Source organism: Lampetra planeri, chromosome 64 (genome assembly GCF_965212315.1).
Source record: "Lampetra planeri chromosome 64, kcLamPlan1.2.h2, whole genome shotgun sequence".
Classification (NCBI taxonomy): Eukaryota; Metazoa; Chordata; class Hyperoartia; order Petromyzontiformes; family Petromyzontidae; genus Lampetra; species Lampetra planeri.
This window is the reverse complement of record NC_136170.1, coordinates 1193028-1213906: the sequence shown is the minus strand read 5'-3', so window position 1 is coordinate 1213906 and position 20879 is coordinate 1193028. Positions and strand designations below refer to the sequence as shown.

Here is a 20879-nt window from a genome sequence, read left to right as displayed (position 1 = left end):
TATTAACAGAGCACTAGAAGACTGACACGCAAGGACACCAGTTCACCAAATGCGACCACGTGTTCTGCTCTTATCATCATGACCATGATGCAGACAATACTGTATGAACTACTACTTGTAGTATCATATAGAAGATAGGGTAGTTTCCTAACTACTGTATTTTTCAATGAACTATTCGCAGAGACATCCCAGACATCAACATCAGCAACAGAACATATGAGGGATGCTTCTGCCCAGAAGGAGAGTTTCTCTTCACCTCTACAGACCCCTCAATGAAGGAGTCTTCATGCGTATCAGACTGTGGTACGTAGACAGTGCCTCTACCTCAACGTGACATACGCAGGCCGCTGAATTTCCAGTTTTTAATGCTTAATATATGTGAGGAATTGGTGTGTTATTATGATTATTATGGTGATAAGGGTGATGCAAATGGCAGTGCCATGATAATTGTTTAAACATGTTTAATCAACTGCTGAATTTGTGTTTCAGGCTGTGCTGGATCCAATGGTGAACGTAAAAAGGTAAAACTTGGGTCACTCGATGCTACACGTGTCACTGAATCGAATATTTGTATACACAGTTGCCAGTCGAGAGTAATTGAGTGAGGGAGTGAGTGGTGTCAAATTTGACCTTTTCAAAAGGGGCTAAAAAGGCGAAATCTTTCTCTTTGCTGAAAACAAAAACATTCCAAAATTTCCTATTGAAACAGGGCAACATTTTTTAATGTAATTTTTACCCTAGGCTATGCTTGATTTCATCTGGAGGTTTTTAAGAGTGCTGAATACAATCTAATTTTGAAATCGGTAACACGCAAAAAAAATGCAATGCTAGGTCACCAGGTCCTATCTAAACCAGATCTTGTTTCTTTTATTCTTTTATTCTGCTGATATCTACTCTGCCCTTCACAGTGATCTCTCTGATGGGTTGCTTACTGCTGTCAATAAGGAGAAGCATGCAGTGGCCTAAGTTTGTGTTTAAGGCTTTTACAAATCACCACCAATAATATCTAGGCAAAGGCCTCCCCCATATTCTTCTCTTCCTTGCTTTCCTTGTTTGTTCCTGTCCAGGAGTGGCCTCTGAACTATCTTATTTTGATTCTCTCCAACAAACCCCCATGAATTAAGACTACTTCAAAATTATCGTGTCATGTTCCAAAAAGAAACAGCAAATTTGGAAAGCTTCCGTCAGTCGTGACACTGCTTACACGTGGAACAACACTGCAGCTGATTTAAAATTGAAAAACCTTTCTTTTCAGTTTGTAAAGATCTGTTAGATTCACTGGGAGCAGTGGCACAGTCATCTATGTACCGTGCTACGAACCCACGGCTAACATCAGTGGCGAATGATATCAGAACTGGTTCAGGGCATGATATTTTAACCACCTGCACTGACCAGTGTGATGATGGGTAAAGAACCCCCATGACTCATACCAATTGGAGAGGCCTTAATTCATCAGTGGATTGACAAAGCGTCTGTGAAATCTAACATTGTATTCACTACTCTGACAATAGTGTATTTGAGCGATACCTCACTTATGTATAACTGTGTTTAAATGTTAAATTGTATTTAATCTCCCTTATGATTTAGTTTATGTTGCTTTGGTCCTGCGTTGCACTTTTATGCTCCGCTGTTCTCTATTAGCAAAGATCTCCCTTGAAAAAGAGACTTTTGGTCTCAATGGGTTCTCACGAGCTGTTATATAAAGATCACTTGACATAAAATGTAATTGACAAATAAAAGTTGAAGCTACACCACCGTGGTCAGTTCAGTGTTGTGGTGACATTAGACTCTATTGGTGGCCCTCAGCCTGTAGTGGAAATTCCATATTGCCATGAAAAAGGGGCAATCCTCCTCTCACAAAGACGACTGTTAAATTGGTTGGGACAGGCGCAACTCACGCTGCCCCTTCCACCTCTCTCCTCCCACAGCTAAACGAAGTGTGGGACAGCGACTGCAACGTTTGCGAGTGTAATGCCGGGACGCGCTCTGTGGTTTGCAAACCACGTGCGTGCACGGCCTTGGGGTACAATAATTGCACTGAGCCCGGCTGGGCGATCAGAAACCCCAGCGACGCCTGCTGCCCCGAGTGCAGTAAGTGCATGCGTGCTTGTGTGTGGTGACGTGGCCGAGCGGAAGCGCGTTTACTGCTTGTTGCAGAGCTTTGTGGTTCGAGCCCCGCGGCTGTTCTGATTAATACTGCGGGTGTATTCATAAAAAATACAAACTGTTTGCGTTACAGTGGACATTAAAGATCTCATGACTATTCGAAAAATATTAGGCCATGTGTGCCAATGTCTTGGTCCAAATGTGATAAATTACTGTAATTGGAAATTATTTCATTGGGAAGACAAATAGCAACATTGCCACTTAATGGCAGACCAACACACACTTGCAGGCCAGTTCTGCATTCACCTTGTGCCAAGCAGGGACAACTGCCATTGGGGGTCCCCTGCCGCAAGGCGCCTTGAGATGTACCGCATGAAGGCACAGGATAAATATTAAATGACGATACATATATGCGTGCACACACACAAGCTTGCGTACTTGTGCGTGCATGCTTGTATTTTGTGTGTACTTATCTTTGTACAATGTGCTGCAGATACTTCTGTTCACATAAGCATGAAATAAATTCAGTGGAGAGATGCCATAGATAACAGGGTGGGTTTTCCGTGGGGGGCTGAAGTCTTCTCTAACCCTGCCAGTATGCCAAGTGGGGAGCAATATTGATCCTGCCTATGCAAGTGTGTGATTTGTTTTAACTTCCTTAAGGAAATCTGCATCTCATTGTTGAAATGTGTGTTTTATTTGCTTGTTTCAGTGCGGGTGTGCCTTTACAATGGAATAAGATACCCGGTAAGAGTTGTCACTGCCTTCATTGACGATCTGCCTGTGTGTGACAGTGTGTGTCTTTGTCTTTGGCCGTGCCTGACCTTAATATATCCTTGCCAACAGCACTTGCCCTAACAGGCTATATGGGAGATATTTGTACAGAAAAATAGTCTGATTAATACCTGTGTTTCAACGAAAAAAAAAGTGCGCTGTCAATGGCTGTAGATGCCATGATATATTTTGCAAGAGTAGGCTATTGTGTGTCAACATCGTGGTCCAAATTTGCCAAAGTTGAAAAATGATCCACAAATTACACAACGGGGGTTAAACATATCAAGTACCTCCCCCCCTCCATGGGCAGACCACAAAGTTTGGGAAATTGTTGGTGGCGGTTTCTGGCTACCTTACAAATATTGTCTGCGGTTTCTCCATAGGTCAGCGCCCAAGTGCCTTCGATGGATTGCTCCACTTGTGAGTGCACGAATGAGATCGATGATGCAACAAAGTTTAACAAGATCACGTGCGAGAAGATAATCTGTAATCAGACTTGTCAAACGGTGAGGTCGACCGCACACCTGTTTCACTCTGTCTGCATGCACCCTCCTGGATTTTCTCCACACTGGAATAAAATAGAGTAAAGATTTAGCCAAATATCCTAATGAAGGACCAACCCTGTTGTAGCCTGACTTACTGTTAGTAGCTCAGCTTATTGGAGAGTATATTGAGTATATTGATGATATTGATGTAGGTTATATTTTAGTTTTTTACGTGGTGGTTTGGCTGCTGCAGCTCCTTACTATAAAAATTTCCCTCCCTTTATTACTGCTAATCCTACTTCCTCCCTTTATTACTGTTAATCCTACATAATACACTAGCATAATATGACTTTGAGACCCCCCCACCACCTACACATTCCACAAGTAGTGACTAATCCCATATCTGCATTTCCCATTAATATGCTAAATTCTCTGTTGATATGTAAACTCCTTTGTCAAGGCGCTCTCCTCCTCTAACCCAGCTTAAATATACGCTGCCAAGCTTGACCGTGTTCATTGGGACGCTGTCTTTCCGACAGCGCTGTTCTTCACCTGAGGACGGCTGCTTGTGTTGTGGCCGAAACGTCGTGAGAATTGGATTTTATTATGTTTTATTTTTATTATTGTATTATTTCCCTTCTTTGTGACTTTACCGAAAGAACCAAGAAGATGAATCCCTGCAGTCACAAAAGCTTTAAATCGAAAGTTAATTTTATTTTTCAATATCCATGTTTGTAAGAAACATGTTATAGAAGGTAACAACCCCAATTAAACAGAATTCGCCACGAGGAGTAATCTTTATGCCTTTCATTGTTTCTGTCTCAAATCATGCAGGGATATGAGTACGTGGACCAACAGGGGGCGTGCTGCGAGTGCAGGAAGACAAACTGTACCTTTAACATGTCTGGAAGAGTAATCTTGCTACAGGTAAAGTGTCCATACGACACTTAGTGCAGACTCGATACTGACCGTGTAATAGCAGTGCCTAAATGCCATGTATACACACACACGCTCGTTAGAGGTGGCTGAGTGACGTAATATAACCGTGGGTTCTCTGACCCTTTCTGTCTGTCAGGATCATTCCAAGCACGCATTTCTGTATGCTTCTTTGCACAATTTTCAGCTGGGATGGAATTCAGATTTCGACTATCTTTGATTAAACCAAATTATGAAGAGTAATGAAGTCAACACGTTTACTAATTACTGATCGGTAACCCACGTTATATCATGTATGTGTGTATGTAACGGAGTGCTACATACCGAGTTGAAGTATTCTGTTCATAAAGATGGTGGAAAATGCCACAATCTGCAGTTCTACAATATTGTTTTACTTGGTTTGTTATTTTCCAAGTGAGCAAGCATGGTCATAGTTAAAGTTGTTAATCATGACGTGATTTGTGTTGATGTAGCCTGGAGAGACTGTGCAAGACCCTCAAAACAACTGCACGACTCTGCATTGTGACTCTAGCATTGGAGGGCCAATTGAGAGGATACAAACCGGTTGGTGCCAGTACAAGAATCCTGAAGATTGCCCACCGGTAACAACACACAGCAGCATTTTAAGGACACCGTGTTAAGAAGTGTGTTGTGGGGAGGTGGCTGGGTAACTCAGAGGTCAGAGCAAATGACCGGGCACTGCTGTAAACCTGGGTTCAAATCCGGGTTTCAGGTGCCTGTCATTAAACCGAGTTGATGGTCTGAGCCCAGTCGCCCAGTGACTGCAAAATTAAACGATCGCATTGAATTTGGCAATGCACCTCATTTAAGCTTTTGTAGTATTTTGTTTGTCAATATCTATGTTTGTGATCAATATATCATAGCAGGTTGCACAATTCGTTCTCATATCATAATGTAACCATTCCATTTATACAAAAATAATCACTACGAGTGATATCCATGCCTTGACACTTGTTTCTCTCTCCCAAATCCTGCAGGGTTATGAGTTCATCCACAGAGAGGGGGAGTGCTGTGGAGTGTGTGATAAGACAAAGTGTGTCTTTAACATGTCTGGAGCAGTCACCATGCTGCAGGTAATGTGTCTTCAAAGCACTTGGAACAGATTTGATATCTAACGTTAATTCCCAGTGTCTATATGAAGTATATATATGCACAAAGTAGAGATGGCTGTGTGGCTCATTGGGTAAATATAACGGTGAGTGTACGAGACACTGAGCCACCACCATCTGAAAGCCTGGATATGAATCCATGAAGCCGCCTGTGATTAAACCAGGTTCTGAGTAATCGAGTTGAAGTTCAGCCCAGTAACCAACGGCTGCACAAAAAGAGCACAACATTATATTCGGTTTTCACTTCATTTTAATTAATTGCAGCTCTTGAGAGGTAAAAATATCTGACTGATGCGACGAGCATTACTCTCCGTGGCAAATAAGGCACTAAACACTTTATGGGAGTCTTTTGTTCACCCTGTTCACCGGTTGCCCTAATTGAAAATGCCAAGATCATAATTTCTAGAAGATGTCTTTTTTTACATAAGTCTTATTATTTTTCAAGTGAGAAAACATGGGCGTAGTTACTGTTATTGATCTTCACATGTTTTGTGTTTATGCAGCCTGGAAAGACTGTGCAAGACCCTCGAAACAACTGCATGACTTTGCATTGTGAATCTACCATTGGAGGGCCAATTGAGAGGACACAAACCGTTCAGTGCCAGTACAACAATCCTGAAGATTGCCAACCGGTAACAACACACAGCAGCACTTCAAGGACACCGTGTTAGGAAGTGTGTTGTGGGGAGGTGGCCAGGTGTCTCAGAGGTCAGAGTGATGAGCTCTGGCACTGGTGAAACCCGGGTTCCAAATCCGTGTTTCAGGTGCCTGTCATTAAACCGAGTTGATGGTCTGAGCCCAGTCGCCCAGTGACTGCAATATAAAACCATCGCATTGAATTTGACAATGCACCTCATTTAAGCTTTTGTAGTATTTTGTTTGTCAATATCTATGTTTCTGATCAATATATCATAGCAGGTTGCACAATTCGTTCTCATATTAGAATGTAACCATTCCGTTTATGCAAAAATAATCACTACTAGTGATATCCATGCCTTGACACTTGTTTCTCTCTCCCAAATTCTGCAGGGTTATGAGTTCATCCGCAGAGAGGGGGAGTGCTGTGGAGTGTGTGAGAAGACAAAGTGTGTCTTTAACATGTCTGGAGACGTCACCATGCTGGAGGTAATGTGTCTTCAAAGCACTTGGGACAGATTTGATAATTAAACTTTAATTCCCAGTGTCTATATGAAGTATATATGCACAAAGTAGAGATGGCTGTGTGGCTCATTGGGTAAATATAACGGTGAGTGTACGAGACACTGAGCCACCACCGTCTGAAAGCCTGGATATGAATCCATGCAGCCGCCTGTGATTAAACCAGGTTCTGAGTAATCGAGTTGAAGTTTTCAGCCCAGTAACCAACGGCTGCACAAAAAGAGCACAACATTATATTCGGTTTTCACTTCATTTTAGTTAATTGCAGCTCTTGAGATGTAAAAATATCTGACTGTGATGCGACGAACATTTACTCTCCGTGGCAAATAATCACTTAGGTATTTATGAAACATGGCACTAAACACTTTATGGGAGTCTTTTGTTCACCCTGTTCACCAGTCGCTTTGATTTAAAATGGTAAGATCATAATTTCTCGAACATGTCTTTTTTTACATAAGTCTTGTTATTTTTTAAGTGAGAAAACATGGGCGTAGTTACTGTTATTGATCTTCATATGTTTTGTGTTTATGCAGCCTGGAAAGACTGTGCAAGACCCTCAAAACAACTGCACGACTTTGCATTGTGAATCTACCATTAGAGAGCCAATTGAGAGGACACAAACCGTTCAGTGCCAGTACAACAATCCTGAAGATTGCCAACCGGTAACAACACACAGCAGCACTTCAAGGACACCGTGTTAGGAAGTGTGTTGTGGGGAGGTGACTGGGTGACTCAGAGGTCAGAGTGATGAGCTCTGGCACTGGTGAAACACGGGTTCAAATCCAGGTTTCAGGTGCCTGTCATTCAACCGAGTTGATGGTCTGAGCCAAGTCACCAGTGACTGCTAAAAAAAAACATCACGTAGAATTTAGCAATGCACCTCATTTAAGCTTTTGTTGTATTTTGTTTGTCAATATCCATGTTTCTGATCAATATATCATATCAGGTTTCATAATTGGTTATCATATCAGAATGTAACCATTCATTTGATAAAAAAAAGTCACCTCCAAGCCCTGACACTTGATTCTCTGTCTCAAATCCTGCAGGCTTATGAGTTCATCCACAGAGAGGGGGAGTGCTGTGGAGATTGTGTAAAGACAAAGTGTGTCTTTAACATGTCTGGAACAGTCGACGTACTGGAGGTATTGTGTGTACACAGCACTTGGTGCGGACTTGGTATTTAAACTGTTATTTCCAGTGTCTATATGCAGTATTTATATGCACATAGTAGAGGTGGCTGTGTGGCTCATTGGGTAAACCAAGTTCTGCGTTTTCGAGTTGATGTTTTCAGCCCAGTAACGAACGGCTGCACAAAAAGAGCACGACGTTAAATTCGGTTTTCACTTAATTTGAATTAATTGCAGCTCTTGAGGTGTAAAAATATCTGTTTAACTGTATTGCGATAAACATTACTCTCAGTTGAGGACGGTTTGTGTTGTGGCCGAAACGTCGTGAGAATTTAATGATGTTTTATTTTTATTATTTTATTATTATTTCCCTTCTACGTGACTTTACCGAAAGATCCAAGAATATGAATTCCTGCAGTCACGAAAGCTTTAAATCGAAATTTCTCTCAGTGGCAAATGATCATTTAGGTCAGGGGTCCTCAAACTTTTTAAACAGGGGGCCAGTTCACTGTCCCGCAGACCATTGGAGGGCCGGACTATAGTTAAAAAGAACTTTGAACAAATTCCTATGCACACTGCATATATCTTATTTTGAAGTGAAGAAACAAAACGGAAACAAATACAATATTTAAAATGAAGAACAAGTAAAGTTAAATCAACAAACTTGCCAGTATTTCAATGGGAACTATGAGCCTGCTTTTGGCTAATGAGATGGTCAATGTCCGGTTCCATATTTGTTACTGCTAGTCGTAACAAGTGATGCAAGTGTGCATCCGTTTGTCTAGATCTGGTTGGAGATTTCAAATGTTTCATTCTGGAAAAAGTCTGTTCACAGACATAAGTGCTGCCAAAGATGGTTGCCATTTTGAGTGCATGGTTCCTGAGATGAGGATATGTCTCAGAGGGGAGAGATGCATAGAAATTATGAAGGCTGCTTGACTTGAATGCGTCTTTCAGAGAGTCACAATTCTGCAGTTCAGCCAGTTCCATATGGTAAATTGTATCCACATTTTCAATGTCAATAGAAAATGGGTTACAGAAAAGCTGTATGTCCTGTTCATGGAGATGAAGCTCTTTAAATCTAAATTGGAACTCCTTTCGCATTTTTTACAGTGAATCCACACATGTTTTGTTTGGGAATGCAACCAATGGTTTTTCCGCTAACAGATTTTGAGTTGTGGGGAGATGGCAGAAGTTTTCCTCCTTCACTTGTTTGATGAGGAGGCCTAATTTTACTTCAAATGCTTTGACATGTGATTGCATATCACAGATGAGCTTTCCCTTTCCTTGAAGTTGCACAATGAAACTGTTGAGTAGCTCTGTTACATCTGTCAGAAAGGCAAAGTGCCATTTCCATTCTGCATCATTGAGCTCTGGTACTTCTTTGTTTTTTGAAAGCAGAAAAGCTGTAATCTGTGGAAGTAAGTCATAGAAACGTTTCAAAACTCTCCCTCGACTCAGCCAACGGACTTCTGTGTGGTACAGAACATCTTCATAGTCAACATTTAGCTCAGACAGAAATTCCTGAAATTGTCTGGTTTAGTCCATGAGCTCTAATGAATTTCGATTTAAAGCTTTCGTGACTGCAGGGATTCATCTTCTTGGTTCTTTCGGTAAAGTCACGTAGAAGGGAAGTAATAAAATAATAAAAATAAAACATAATAAAATAATTCTCACGACGTTTCGGCCACAACGCAAGCAGCCGTCCTCAGGTGAAAACCAGGTCTGTCGAGACGACAGCGTCTGAATGAAACAGCACACGAGCTTGGAGCATATATATAAGCTGGGTTGGAAGGGGGGGAAAGGGCGCCTTGACAAAATAATTTGCATATCAAGAGGAATTTAGCATATTTATGGGAAATGCAGGAATGTGATTAGTACTACATATGCCCGTGCATTATGCAGGACTACTTCCCTTCTACGTAGCTCTAATGAAGTTAACACAAGATACCACAATTTTCATAACAGAGTCCTACTCCAGTGATTTACTACACAGCGCTTGTTGGTGGATGAGGCAGTGTATGGCTATTGGATGAGAATGGTTATGTTTGTCCATCTCTTGGTTAATGCGAGCAATTACTCCTTTCTTAGACCCCACCATGCTAGGAGCACCATCAGTTGTCACACTGGCTAGTTTAGCCCAGTTCAGCTCCAAACCATTCACAGTTTGGCAAATCTTTTCATAGATATCCTCTCCTGTAGTTGTTCTTTTGATGCTTTGCAGTGCAGCAAGCTCTTCTGTGACTTTGAAATAGTCATTCGTCCCACGAATAAAAATTAGAAGTTGTGCAGAATCACGAACATCATTGATTTCGTCGAGTGCCAAGGAAAAATAGGAAAACATTTTTGTGGAGTTTTGCAAATGCTGATGCAAATTGTCTCCCATTTCTTCAATTCTCCGTGTAATTGTAGGTCCTGAAAGACTCACTGTACTAAATAAATCGGCCTTCTCTGGACACATCTCTTTGGCAACAGAAAGAAGGCATTCTTTAACAAATTCTCCCTCCACGAATGGTCTGCCAGTGCACGTTATTAGCTTGGCAACTTGAAAACTTGCTCGCAGTGATGAAATATTAAGCTGCTTCTGCTTCACAAAAGTATTTTGCGGAGTTGTTAATGTATTTTTCAGTTTTATTAGTTTATCTTTTCTCACTTCTCCGACCAAACAATCATATTTATCTTAATGTTGAGTTTCATAGTGTGGACGTAAATTGTATTCTTTGAACACAGACACTATATTCTGGCATATCAGACACACAGCTCTTTCCTTGTACTGCATGAAAAGGTAATCATAAGTCCACTGTTCTTTGAATATCCTACACTCCGAGTCAATTTTTCTCTTTCTTGACATCATTGTTTCCTAGGGAGTCAAAATTGCTATTAGTAAAATACCAATATATATACAGCGCTATAAAAACAATATACCAGCAATAACTTTGCCCACACAGAGACATACAGACTGCACTGCCCATCAATGCAGTCTGATTTGAGGAACTCCGCTTTTACCCCAGGCTCACACTGGTGCGGGTGCCATTAAAAAGTTAATTACACCTGCAGTTTTGTTCACAGCGCAGCCGGCCCCTCCCACATGCCCTGGCTTCCTCTGAGTCCTGGGAGGTGGGAGTAGTAGTCCGGCTGCGCAGTTCAGTTCCTCCTATCGCCTGAAGCTTGATTGCGGCCGGACTACAATTCCCATGATCCAGCGCTTCAGCCGGCCAGCCAATCGGCGGCGGCCGCCCCCTCTCCCTCTTCCACCAATGACCGTCCTTCTCATGTAGAAAAAAGTAACAGACAGGCAGCGGCGGCAAAAACACCTGGCGGGCCGGATAAATGTCCTCGGCGGGCCGCATGTGGCCCGCGGGCCGTAGTTTGAGGACCCCTGATTTAGGTATTCATGAAACGTGGCACGTAACACTGGGAGTCTTTAGTTCACCCTGTTCACTGCTTGCATTCATTGAAAATTCCACGATCATTTCTAGAACATATTTTTTTTATACGTCTTGTTAGTTTTCAAATGAGAAAACATGGGCGTAGTTACTGTTGTTAATCGTGACATGTTTTTGTGTTGATATAGCCCGGAAAAGTTGTGCAAGACCCTCAAAATAACTGCACCACTCTACATTGTGAAACTACTACTGGAGAGCCAATTGAGAGGACGCAAAGTGTTCAGTGCCAGTACAACAATCCTGAAGATTGCCAACCGGTAACAACACACAGCAGCGCTTTAAGGACACCGTGTTAAAAACTGTGTTGTGGGGAGGTGGCTGGGTGACTCAGAGGTCAGAGCGATGAGCTCTGGCACTGGTGAAACCTGGGTTCCAAATCCGTGTTTCAGGTGCCTGTCATTAAACCGAGTTGATGGTCAGAGCCCAGTCGCCAGTGACTGCAAAAAAAATGTCGTATTTAATTTGGCAATGCACCTCAATTAAGCGTTTGTTGTATTTTCTTTGTCAATATCCATGTTTCTGAGCAATATATCATAGCAGGTTACATAACTCGTTATCATATAATATTACCATTCAGTTGATACAAAATTCATAACTACGAGTGATCTCCAAGCCCTGACACTTGTTTCTGTGTTCCAAATCCTGCAGGGTTATGAGTTTATCCACAGAGAGGGGGAGTGCTGTGGAGTATGTGAGAAGAGAAGGTGTGTCTTTAACATGTCTGGAACAGTCACCGTACTGGAGGTAATGTGTTTTCACAACACTTGGTGCAGACTTGGTATTTATACTGTTATTCCCAGTGTATATATGAGGTATATATACAATAGACTGACGATTATGCACGCTAATGACGGGGATGACAGCCTAGGATAATAAAAAATCAAGGATAATCCAAAAATAAAACTTTCCCGCGGATTTCCATGCCAAAAAAATGAATATACGATCGACCGATCTCTGCACGTGCTCAATGAAAAACATTCCTGCTCCCGCGCAAAAGACTCCGCCCACTAAGTGGGTCCCAGAGCCACACCAATCAAAATCAATCAAACTCTGCCACTGTTGTAAAGATATGCAACTACTGTACTGGAGAGGTGATCACATGGATTTCTGATTAACCAGAGCACATATTTGTTCGATTTAAACACGTTACTTGTAATACACATTTCCAAGAATAATGTGTATAACTATTTTTAGATAATTATTTCGGCTGAAGGGAAAATCCACGAGTTATTAATTCACTTCACAATTTCAGGTGCGCAGCCAATCCGCCAATCGGATAAACCGCACGCAGATAACCGAGTCTATTGTATATGCACAAAGTAGAGATGGCTGTGTGGCTCATTGGGTAAATATAACTGTGTGAGTGTACGAGACACTGAGCCACCACCAACTGAAAGGCTGGATTTGAATTCAGGTAGCCACCTTTGATTAAACCAGAATTATAGACTTAATGTTTTCAGCCCAGTAACCAACAGCTGCACAAAAAGACCACGACATTAAATTCGGGTTTTCACTTTATTTGGATTAATCACGGCTCTGAGATGTACAAATATCTGTTTGACTGTCATGCGATGAACATTACACTCAGTGGTAAATAACCACTTAGATATTCATGAAACGTGGCACTAAACACTTTATGGGAGTCTTTTGTTCCCCCTGTTCACCGGCTGCCCTAATTGAAAATGCCAAGAATAAATAACTTAAAATAATTTCTTGAACATGTTTTTTACACAAGTCTTGTTATTTTTCAAGTGAGAAAACATGGGCGTAGTTACTGTTATTGATCTTCACATGTGTTGTGTTTATGCAGCCTGGAAAGACTGTGCAAGACCCTCGAAACAACTGCACGACTCTATATTGTGACGCTAGCATTAGAGGGCCAATTGAGAGGACACAAAGTGATCGGTGCCAGTACAAGAATCCTGAAGATTGCCAACTGGTAACAACACACAGCAGCACTTCAAGGACACCGTGTTAAAAACTGTGTTGTGGGGAGGTGGCTGGGTGACTCAGAGGTCAGAGTGATGAGCTCTGGCACTGGTGAAACCTGGGTTCCAAATCCGTGTTTCAGATGCCTGTCATTAAACCGAGTTGATGGTCTGAGCCCAGTCGCCCAGTGACTGCAAAATAAAACCATCGCATTGAATTTGACAATGCACCTCATTTAAGCTTTTGTAGTATTTTGTTTGTCAATATCTATGTCTCTGATCAATATATCATAGCAGGTTGCACAATTCGTTCTCATATTATAATGTAACCATTCCATTTATACAAAAATAATCACTACTAGTGATATCCATGCCTTGACACTTGTTTCTCTCTCCCAAATCCTGCAGGGTTATGAGTTCATCCACAGAGAGGGGGTGTGCTGTGGAGTGTGTGAGAAGACAAAGTGTGTCTTTAACATGTCTGGAGCAGTCACCATGCTGGAGGTAATGTGTCTTCTAGGCACTTGGGACAGATTTGATATTTAAACTTTAATTCCCAGTGTCTATATGAAGTACATATATGCACAAAGTAGAGATGGCTGTGTGGCTCATTGGGTAAATATAACGGTGAGTGTACGAGACACTGAGCCACCACTGTCTGAAAGCCTGGATATGAATCCATGCAGCCGCCTGTGATTAAACCAGGTTCTGAGTAATCGAGTTGAAGTTTTCAGCCCAGTAACCAACGGCTGCACAAAAAGAGCACGACATTAAGTTCGGTTTTCACTTCATTTTAATTAATTGCAGCTCTTGAGATGTAAAAATATCTGTTTGACTGTGATGCGACGAACATTACTCTCCGTGGCAAATAATCACTTAGCTATTTATGAAACATGGCACTAAACACTTTATGGGAGTCTTTTGTTCACCCTGATCACCAGTCACTTTGATTTAAAATGCCAAGGTCATAATTTCTAGAACATGTTATTTTATACATAAGTCTCGTTATTTTTCAAGTGAGAAAACATGGGCGTAGTTACTGTTATTAATCGTGACATGTTTTTGTGTTGATATAGCCGGGAGAGATTGTGCAAGACCCTCAAAATAACTGTACCACTCTACGTTGTGAATCTACTACTGGAGAGCCAATTGAGAGGACACAAACCGTTCAGTGCCAGTACAACAATCCTGAAGATTGCCAACTGGTAACAACACACAGCAGCGCTTTAAGGACACCGTGTTAAAAACTGTGTTGTGGGGAGGTGGCTGGGTGACTCAGAGGTCAGACTGATGAGCTCTGGCACTGCTGGAAACCTTGGTTCCAAATCCGTGTTTCAGGTGCCTGTCATTAAACCGAGTTGATGGTCAGAGCCCAGTTGCCAGTGACTGCAAAAAAAATGTCGTATTTAATTTGGCAATGCACCTCATTTAAGATTGGATATTGTTTGTCAATATCCATGTTTCTGATCAATATAGTCATAGCAGATTGCATAACTCGTTATCATATAATGTAACCATTCAGTTGATACAAAATTCACAACTACGAGTGATCTCCAAGCCCTGACACTTGTTTCTGTATTCCAAAACCTGCAGGGTTATGAGTACATTCACAGAGAGGGGGAGTGCTGTGGAGAATGTGTGAAGACAAGGTGTGTCTTTAACATGTCTGGAATAGTCACCGTACTGAAGGTAATGTGTGTATACAGCATTCGGGCAAACTTGGCATTTAAACTGTAATTACCAGTGTCTATATGAAAAATATTTACACGCGTAGTAGAGTTGGCTGAGTGGCTCGGTGAACTAACACAAATGTGTTGAGCATCAGACACACTGAGCCTGGTATTGTCCGGATTTCAACCCCCCTCGTTTAAACCAGGTTTCCAAAGTGTAGCAAGTAGATGGTGTCAACAAGTTCAGGAACAACGATTTGAAAACACGTCACATTACATCCCCTGTCCCCAACTAACCATGATCACCCGTCATCAATCCGCTAATCTCATATCCATCTCCGTGTATTCCACGCGTCGTCACCACCACCTTATTTTACACATGTATTCCATCCACTCATCTCGTTTCATCTCGCCAACCATCTTGTACCACAGTTCACTGTACAGCGCCGCGGTTAAGGTGCTCTAGAAATTGCTGATAAGACGACAAGATAATATCTGTGTTCCGCTTCAATTCAGCTCATTTCCAACTGTGACTAAACCATTTTTGGGCTTGGGTTTCCACGTGAGGTCTCTTCAGCTGAAGACGGCTGCTTGCGTTGTAGCCGAAACGTCGTGAGAATTATTTTATTTTATTATGTTTTATTTTCATTATTTTATTACTTCCCTTCTACGTGACTTTACCGAAAGAACCAAGAAGATGAATCCCTGCAGTCATGAAAGCTTTAAATCGAAATTTAATCGATTTAGTGTTCATGAAATTCAGTTTTAAACACCTGCCAGGAGTCATCTGTTCACCTGTTTCCTTTTTAACTGCAAATTCTACCCGTCTGCATTTCTAGATCATATTTGTACACAAGTCTTGTAGTTTTCTAAATGAGCAAACATGGGCGTAGTTACTGTTATTAATCATGACATGTTTTGTGTTGATGTAGCCTGGAGAGACTGTGCAAGACCCTCAAAACAACTGCACGACTCATCATTGTAAACCTACCACTGGAGAGCCAATTGAGAAGACACAAACCATTCAGTGCTCCCCGAATTTCAACCCTGACAACTGCCTACCGGTAACAGCACACAGCAGCACGTTAAGGACACCGTGTTAAGAACCGTGTTGTGGGGAGGTGACCTAGTGGCTCAAGACGTCAGAGCGATGAGCTGGCACTGCCGAGAACCTGACTTTGTGATTAAACCGGCATCTCAAGTGCAGTGAATTGATGGGCTCAGCCCAGTCGTCGATCACCACGCAAAAATAGCAACGCGTTAACGTTCAGCAAAATCCAGCTCTGAGAATGAAAACTGTAGCTTGGGCTGGCATGTGACGAACATAACAGCAAGGTGGCCGGGAAAGTGCTGCCTCCTGCTGTGTGAAACCGAGGTCACTGTTAAGTGATCTCCGAGTTTGCTCTGTGATATCCACTATTGTGGGCCATTCTCAAACACTTAGAGATCAGAGTGCATACTTAGTCCCACAATGTATCTGTGTAGTTTAATTAAATCACGTTCCCTCCACATGTAGGCCAGGATAAGCAGAATATGGAAACTAAGCCTTAGGGTTCCTCCTGATACTTGTCCCGAATGGGTTCCTTAAACATTAATAGACTGACACACCAGAATCTGATGGGGTCTGTAAACGAGGATAAAGATTTGTATATATGTATGGCGCTTAAATGCACCAACATATCAAAGTACTTTACATCACAATGATTCCAATCTCCAGAAGACGCAGCACTGGCCTGCAAATGGACATTAGTTGGTCAGTAGGGGGCGATGTTGCTAATGGTGTCTGGTGGGATATTTGTGCATTTGGTTTATGCCTATTATAACGCATCAATAGAATACATATGTACGACTGTCAAGTGCTGTTAATAAAGTGTGCTGACAATATATGCAATGTGATTTTTTTCTTGTTTAGGGAACGATCAAGCTGGATGAAGCAAAATGCTGTAAAACCTGTAAGTGATCAGAAGTAAATGCGTCTTTTAAAAATCAACGAGAGATGATTTTATAATGCGTGTTCTTAATGAACCCAACAGTAGAGCAAGTGGCTCACAATTGCGATGGTTGCGAGTTCTAATCAACAATGACTGTCCGATCGCTCTATGGATACTTGCCCCTGTAACAGGAATGTGGAATCTCCACCACTGCCTCCGGGCTGTACACACGAGATGAGCACCACCCCCATTCTCTTTTGAGCAGGAAATCATTTTTACTTTTGCTCCTCATTGAGCCAATTGAATGGGCATTTCACGATCTCACCCCCCTACGAAGTTTATACAAAAATTGTCATTATTGTGAGTCATTTCAATTTACATGTTTTTATGAGTATATCATTTGGATGAATTGGAAATCAATTCTTAAACACACAACATAGTGCATTTGTCATATCAGAATTCCGTTTGAGGTAATTGTAATACCTCCGTTTATCACGGTTGGCTACGTACGGTGCGAAAGAAGTTCAACATACGCACATGCGTTATCCCTGATCAAATCACCGAGAAAGCACCCGGTCTCATCAGATTTCGGAAGCTAAGCAGGGTTGAGCCTTGGTAGTACTTGGATAAGTGACCAGCGTGCATAACAGGCGTTATAGATGCACGGCAAGGCTATGTTGCGGGCAGTGCAACGTGATTAGTTGCCACCCCTGAGTTGAGCTATTACTCACGGAGGCTGTGAGTTGTGAAGCAACCTCGGAGACCCTGCCACGTAGTAATTCTCTGCCAGTGTCAGAGCCTCAACTCCACACCTCATATTCTCCTGCACCTCAACAGTGACTGTCCTGTTAAGGACCTGGCTCTTGCCTCAGGAATGTAAAAGGGCTTTGACCCACACATAGCAAACAATGCAAATTGCTAATGTTTCACTGTATTATCAACAAAAATCACAGTGATGTCCATATGATATTTTATTGTGCCTTATTTCAATAGTTTGATTTGTGTTAATATTTTTTCTGTCCTCAGGTTATCCGCCACCAGGCAATTGCCGACTGTTCAACTCGTCTAAGTACATCTTCTACGACGCATGCAGCAGTGTGGAACCCGTGGAGGTGGTGTCTTGCGAAGGCTCCTGCCCCACCTACTCCATGTACGTTCGGAGTCTCTGAGCAAATTCTGTTGAATATTTATTTTGTAAAGGGATTTGAAATGCAATGGACCGAGTTGAAAACTGTGCGTGTTGAGTTTAGAAAGCCTTTTGATGGCATCTAGGATCGCCAGATGGATTACATTTGTATCTCCTACAAAAGCGTGTGTGGGAGAAAAAATTGGTGATTTGAATGATGGATCGCACTACGCTACAGTTACAATCCCATAGAGACCCATAGACCCACAGAGACCTATAGACTCCCATAAGAGGCCCATAGACTACTATAGAGACCTATTCTTTACAAATTAAAGTTAGTCATGGACCGCACCTTACTGCAGTCACAGTTATGCTTATTAACCACTCGAGGAGGAGGCAGCTGCACCTCCCATCCGTAGTTAGAACACAGCTTAACGGAGTCCGATATTCTAGATTTTCAGTTTTCGTGACTGCAATGATTCATACTCTTTGGTTTTTTCAGTAAAGTCACGTAGGTAAAAAATTAAAATAAATTAAATCACGACGTTTCGGAGGCAACACAAGCCCCCGTCCGGTATCTTTAAAGTAAAAAGCGATACGTAGCGAACCGTGAAATAACGGTGAGCTTGGTGACCCTGGTGTGTCCAGGTACTCGGAGCAAGGAAACAGCGTCAACCATACATGCAAGTGCTGCAGAGACATGAAGACTCGCCCACGGAGCACAAGCTTCCTCTGCTCCAACGGAACGCGGTTCGATGCCACGTACACCTTCATCGAGGAGTGCGGCTGTAAGGAGTTCGCCTGCGATCGCAGCGTGCGCAGCATCGCTGACGACTTGGGCCTCGATTACCCTCACAGGAACCACCTGGTGCGCAAGAGAGCGCTGAGGGCGCAGGCGAATCCGTGAGTCGAGGCTAGGGAGACGTGAGGGCGGTCGTGAGCGCGGGTGCAGTAGTGACCGGGGGATTCTCAATTAACCGCGATAAACTGGTGGGGAAGCCTATGTTCAGATAAACACAAGTGAGGAATTATCAAATGTTACTTAAAATGAACTAGCAGCATCCTGTTTAATGAAGGTTTTTTTTTTTTTGAGACCATCCTGACCATATCATCACCCAAGCACTACCAATCCTAATGTGTGTACATGAACAGCCCTTTTGTCAATCCACTGCTGGATGATGGCCTTCCAATTGTGTGCGGTTGTTGGCAGTTACTATATTTGAAGGTGGGGAGTGTAGACGTGGGGATGTAGAAGTGCAGTACAACAACCTGCTGTGCATGGTGATCATGAAGCGCTATCCAGGTTCAACATTGCTTAGCTTCCGAGATCCGACTGGATCGCGGGCATTCTGGGTGATTTTGTCAAAGGCAGAATTAACAAACTCATATAGCACCTGTCACAACAAACCAACCCAAGGTGCTTTGCAATCAAAACAACCAAAAAATAACACTACAACGGTTAAGAAACTTTGAAGTTAAAAAGGGATTTAACAATTGTTTAAAACTGTGAATTGACTAAAAACGCAACCTCTGAACACCCTCACCATCGCCACCATCTCCACGTGTTCGCAGGGCACATCACCAACACGTAATTTGCTTTACCATCTTCAAAGGGCAGGACACATTGATGCCATTGAAGTTTCACGGTTGAATATTATCCTGGGGCAGCTATAACCAGGGATGTCCTCTCACGTTAGATGTAACCGTTTAGGTAGATCAGGCAAACCTAGTGTGAAACATTATTAGATAAGATTGGGCACGGGACAGAGCAAGAGTCATATGCCAGGCAGGGAAAAGTTTATTGTGCTTATAATGACCAAATAACTGCTGCATAAGGGGGATTGACTGAATGGCAGATAATTGAGAGGCTTCTTTATTGGAGGGGATTGGGAAGAAACCTTTGGGCTTTGCAAATGTTTAAACTAAACTACATTTTTATTTTACCAGGTAAGGCCAGAATTGCCACCTGCTGTGAAGTAATTATACAACTGCACGAACACTCTTTTGAGCTAAGCCATAATTTTTCAAGCACAAGATTGACTTCAAAAAGATTTACGCATACACGTGGGATTTTGGGATTCTTTGTTCTCCTACTAGTAAGCATTTAACGATGCAGCCTTTCATCTTTTCTTACCCTTATGATACTTGAAATGAATGCTATGTGAGCATCCTTGTAACTTATGAAAATGATATGCAATTAGTATCTTAATTTTGCATGTAAACTGTTGGAGCAGACAAACTTGGACAAAGACGACACCAAACAAGACTAGAATGGACGGGACAAAGTATAAATTATCAAATCATAACTCCACCCAGAATCCTTGACAATTTTGAAACTCTGGGGGTGCATCGTTCAATGCCTGAGATGCCAGACGGGTTGGTGGGTTACACGTGTGTTGTATAAGTGCTCTATGTCAAATCCAAAGTGATCTATTGGATTGCATAGAGCGCGCAGGTATGAGAGGTATGAACTTAACAGCAGATATGTTTTCTGGTATAACATGACTTTTGTAAATGTGAAACATTTCCTGGATTTAATGTTTCTTCTTATGATTGATTCGCTTTTCTTTGTATTCGACACACTGTGATTGAAACTCATAAAAATAAATACGTTGCAAAATGGTAGTGCATGTAAGAGGGTTCTTCTGTTCATTATGTGAACACCTACCGACTTGCGCGTGTTCTGTATCTCACCAAAAATAAATAACTGCAATCTCGGCATCTGCATTTATTCGTTTTTATTCAAAGAATACTACTTTGAAAAAAAGTGTGAAACACAAGGTCGGCAAATGATTGAAGCTGTTGGACCAACGTTCCGGGTTGCAGATGCAAGCTCACCCCGATTGGCCGGCAATGCAATCGTATGCCCCCAATAACTCTTTGTTGCACGTTCGAAATGAAGATATGAGGGGCTGCAGATCGATGGCAAGACATTCATTTTGAATATCTGTACAATGCAACAATATGTTCACATCGAGCAGGTCTGCATGAGGCCTCTATTGTCCATGCAGCTAGTGCGGACATCAGGTTATTCAAGTGTAACAGTCCCCCATACCAGTGGC

General features: G+C 42.2%; 1 protein-coding gene across 6 annotated transcripts in view; it reads left to right on the top strand.

Annotated features, from left to right (window-relative positions):
* LOC144737071 (uncharacterized) overlaps nt 1-20536 on the top strand; it is a 69736-nt gene extending 49200 nt beyond the window's left edge. For 3 of the 6 annotated variants that reach the window (XM_078619724.1, XM_078619725.1, XM_078619723.1), the window contains 22 exons: nt 182-303; nt 490-521; nt 1929-2091; nt 2819-2853; nt 3264-3386; nt 4200-4292; nt 4775-4903; nt 5300-5395; nt 5935-6063; nt 6461-6556; nt 7123-7251; nt 7636-7731; nt 11291-11419; nt 11811-11906; nt 12973-13101; nt 13499-13594; nt 14167-14295; nt 14684-14779; nt 15693-15824; nt 16673-16712; nt 17718-17841; nt 18466-20536. In XM_078619724.1, the coding sequence (XP_078475850.1) occupies nt 182-303; nt 490-521; nt 1929-2091; nt 2819-2853; nt 3264-3386; nt 4200-4292; nt 4775-4903; nt 5300-5395; nt 5935-6063; nt 6461-6556; nt 7123-7251; nt 7636-7731; nt 11291-11419; nt 11811-11906; nt 12973-13101; nt 13499-13594; nt 14167-14295; nt 14684-14779; nt 15693-15824; nt 16673-16712; nt 17718-17841; nt 18466-18724 (2473 nt within the window). In that variant the 3' untranslated portion in view covers nt 18725-20536. The remainder of the gene's footprint in view (nt 1-181; nt 304-489; nt 522-1928; nt 2092-2818; nt 2854-3263; nt 3387-4199; nt 4293-4774; nt 4904-5299; nt 5396-5934; nt 6064-6460; nt 6557-7122; nt 7252-7635; nt 7732-11290; nt 11420-11810; nt 11907-12972; nt 13102-13498; nt 13595-14166; nt 14296-14683; nt 14780-15692; nt 15825-16672; nt 16713-17717; nt 17842-18465) is intronic. The other 3 variants (XM_078619726.1, XM_078619727.1, XM_078619728.1) reach the window with 3 other exon arrangements.
* Nucleotides 20537-20879: the final 343 nt, after the last annotated feature.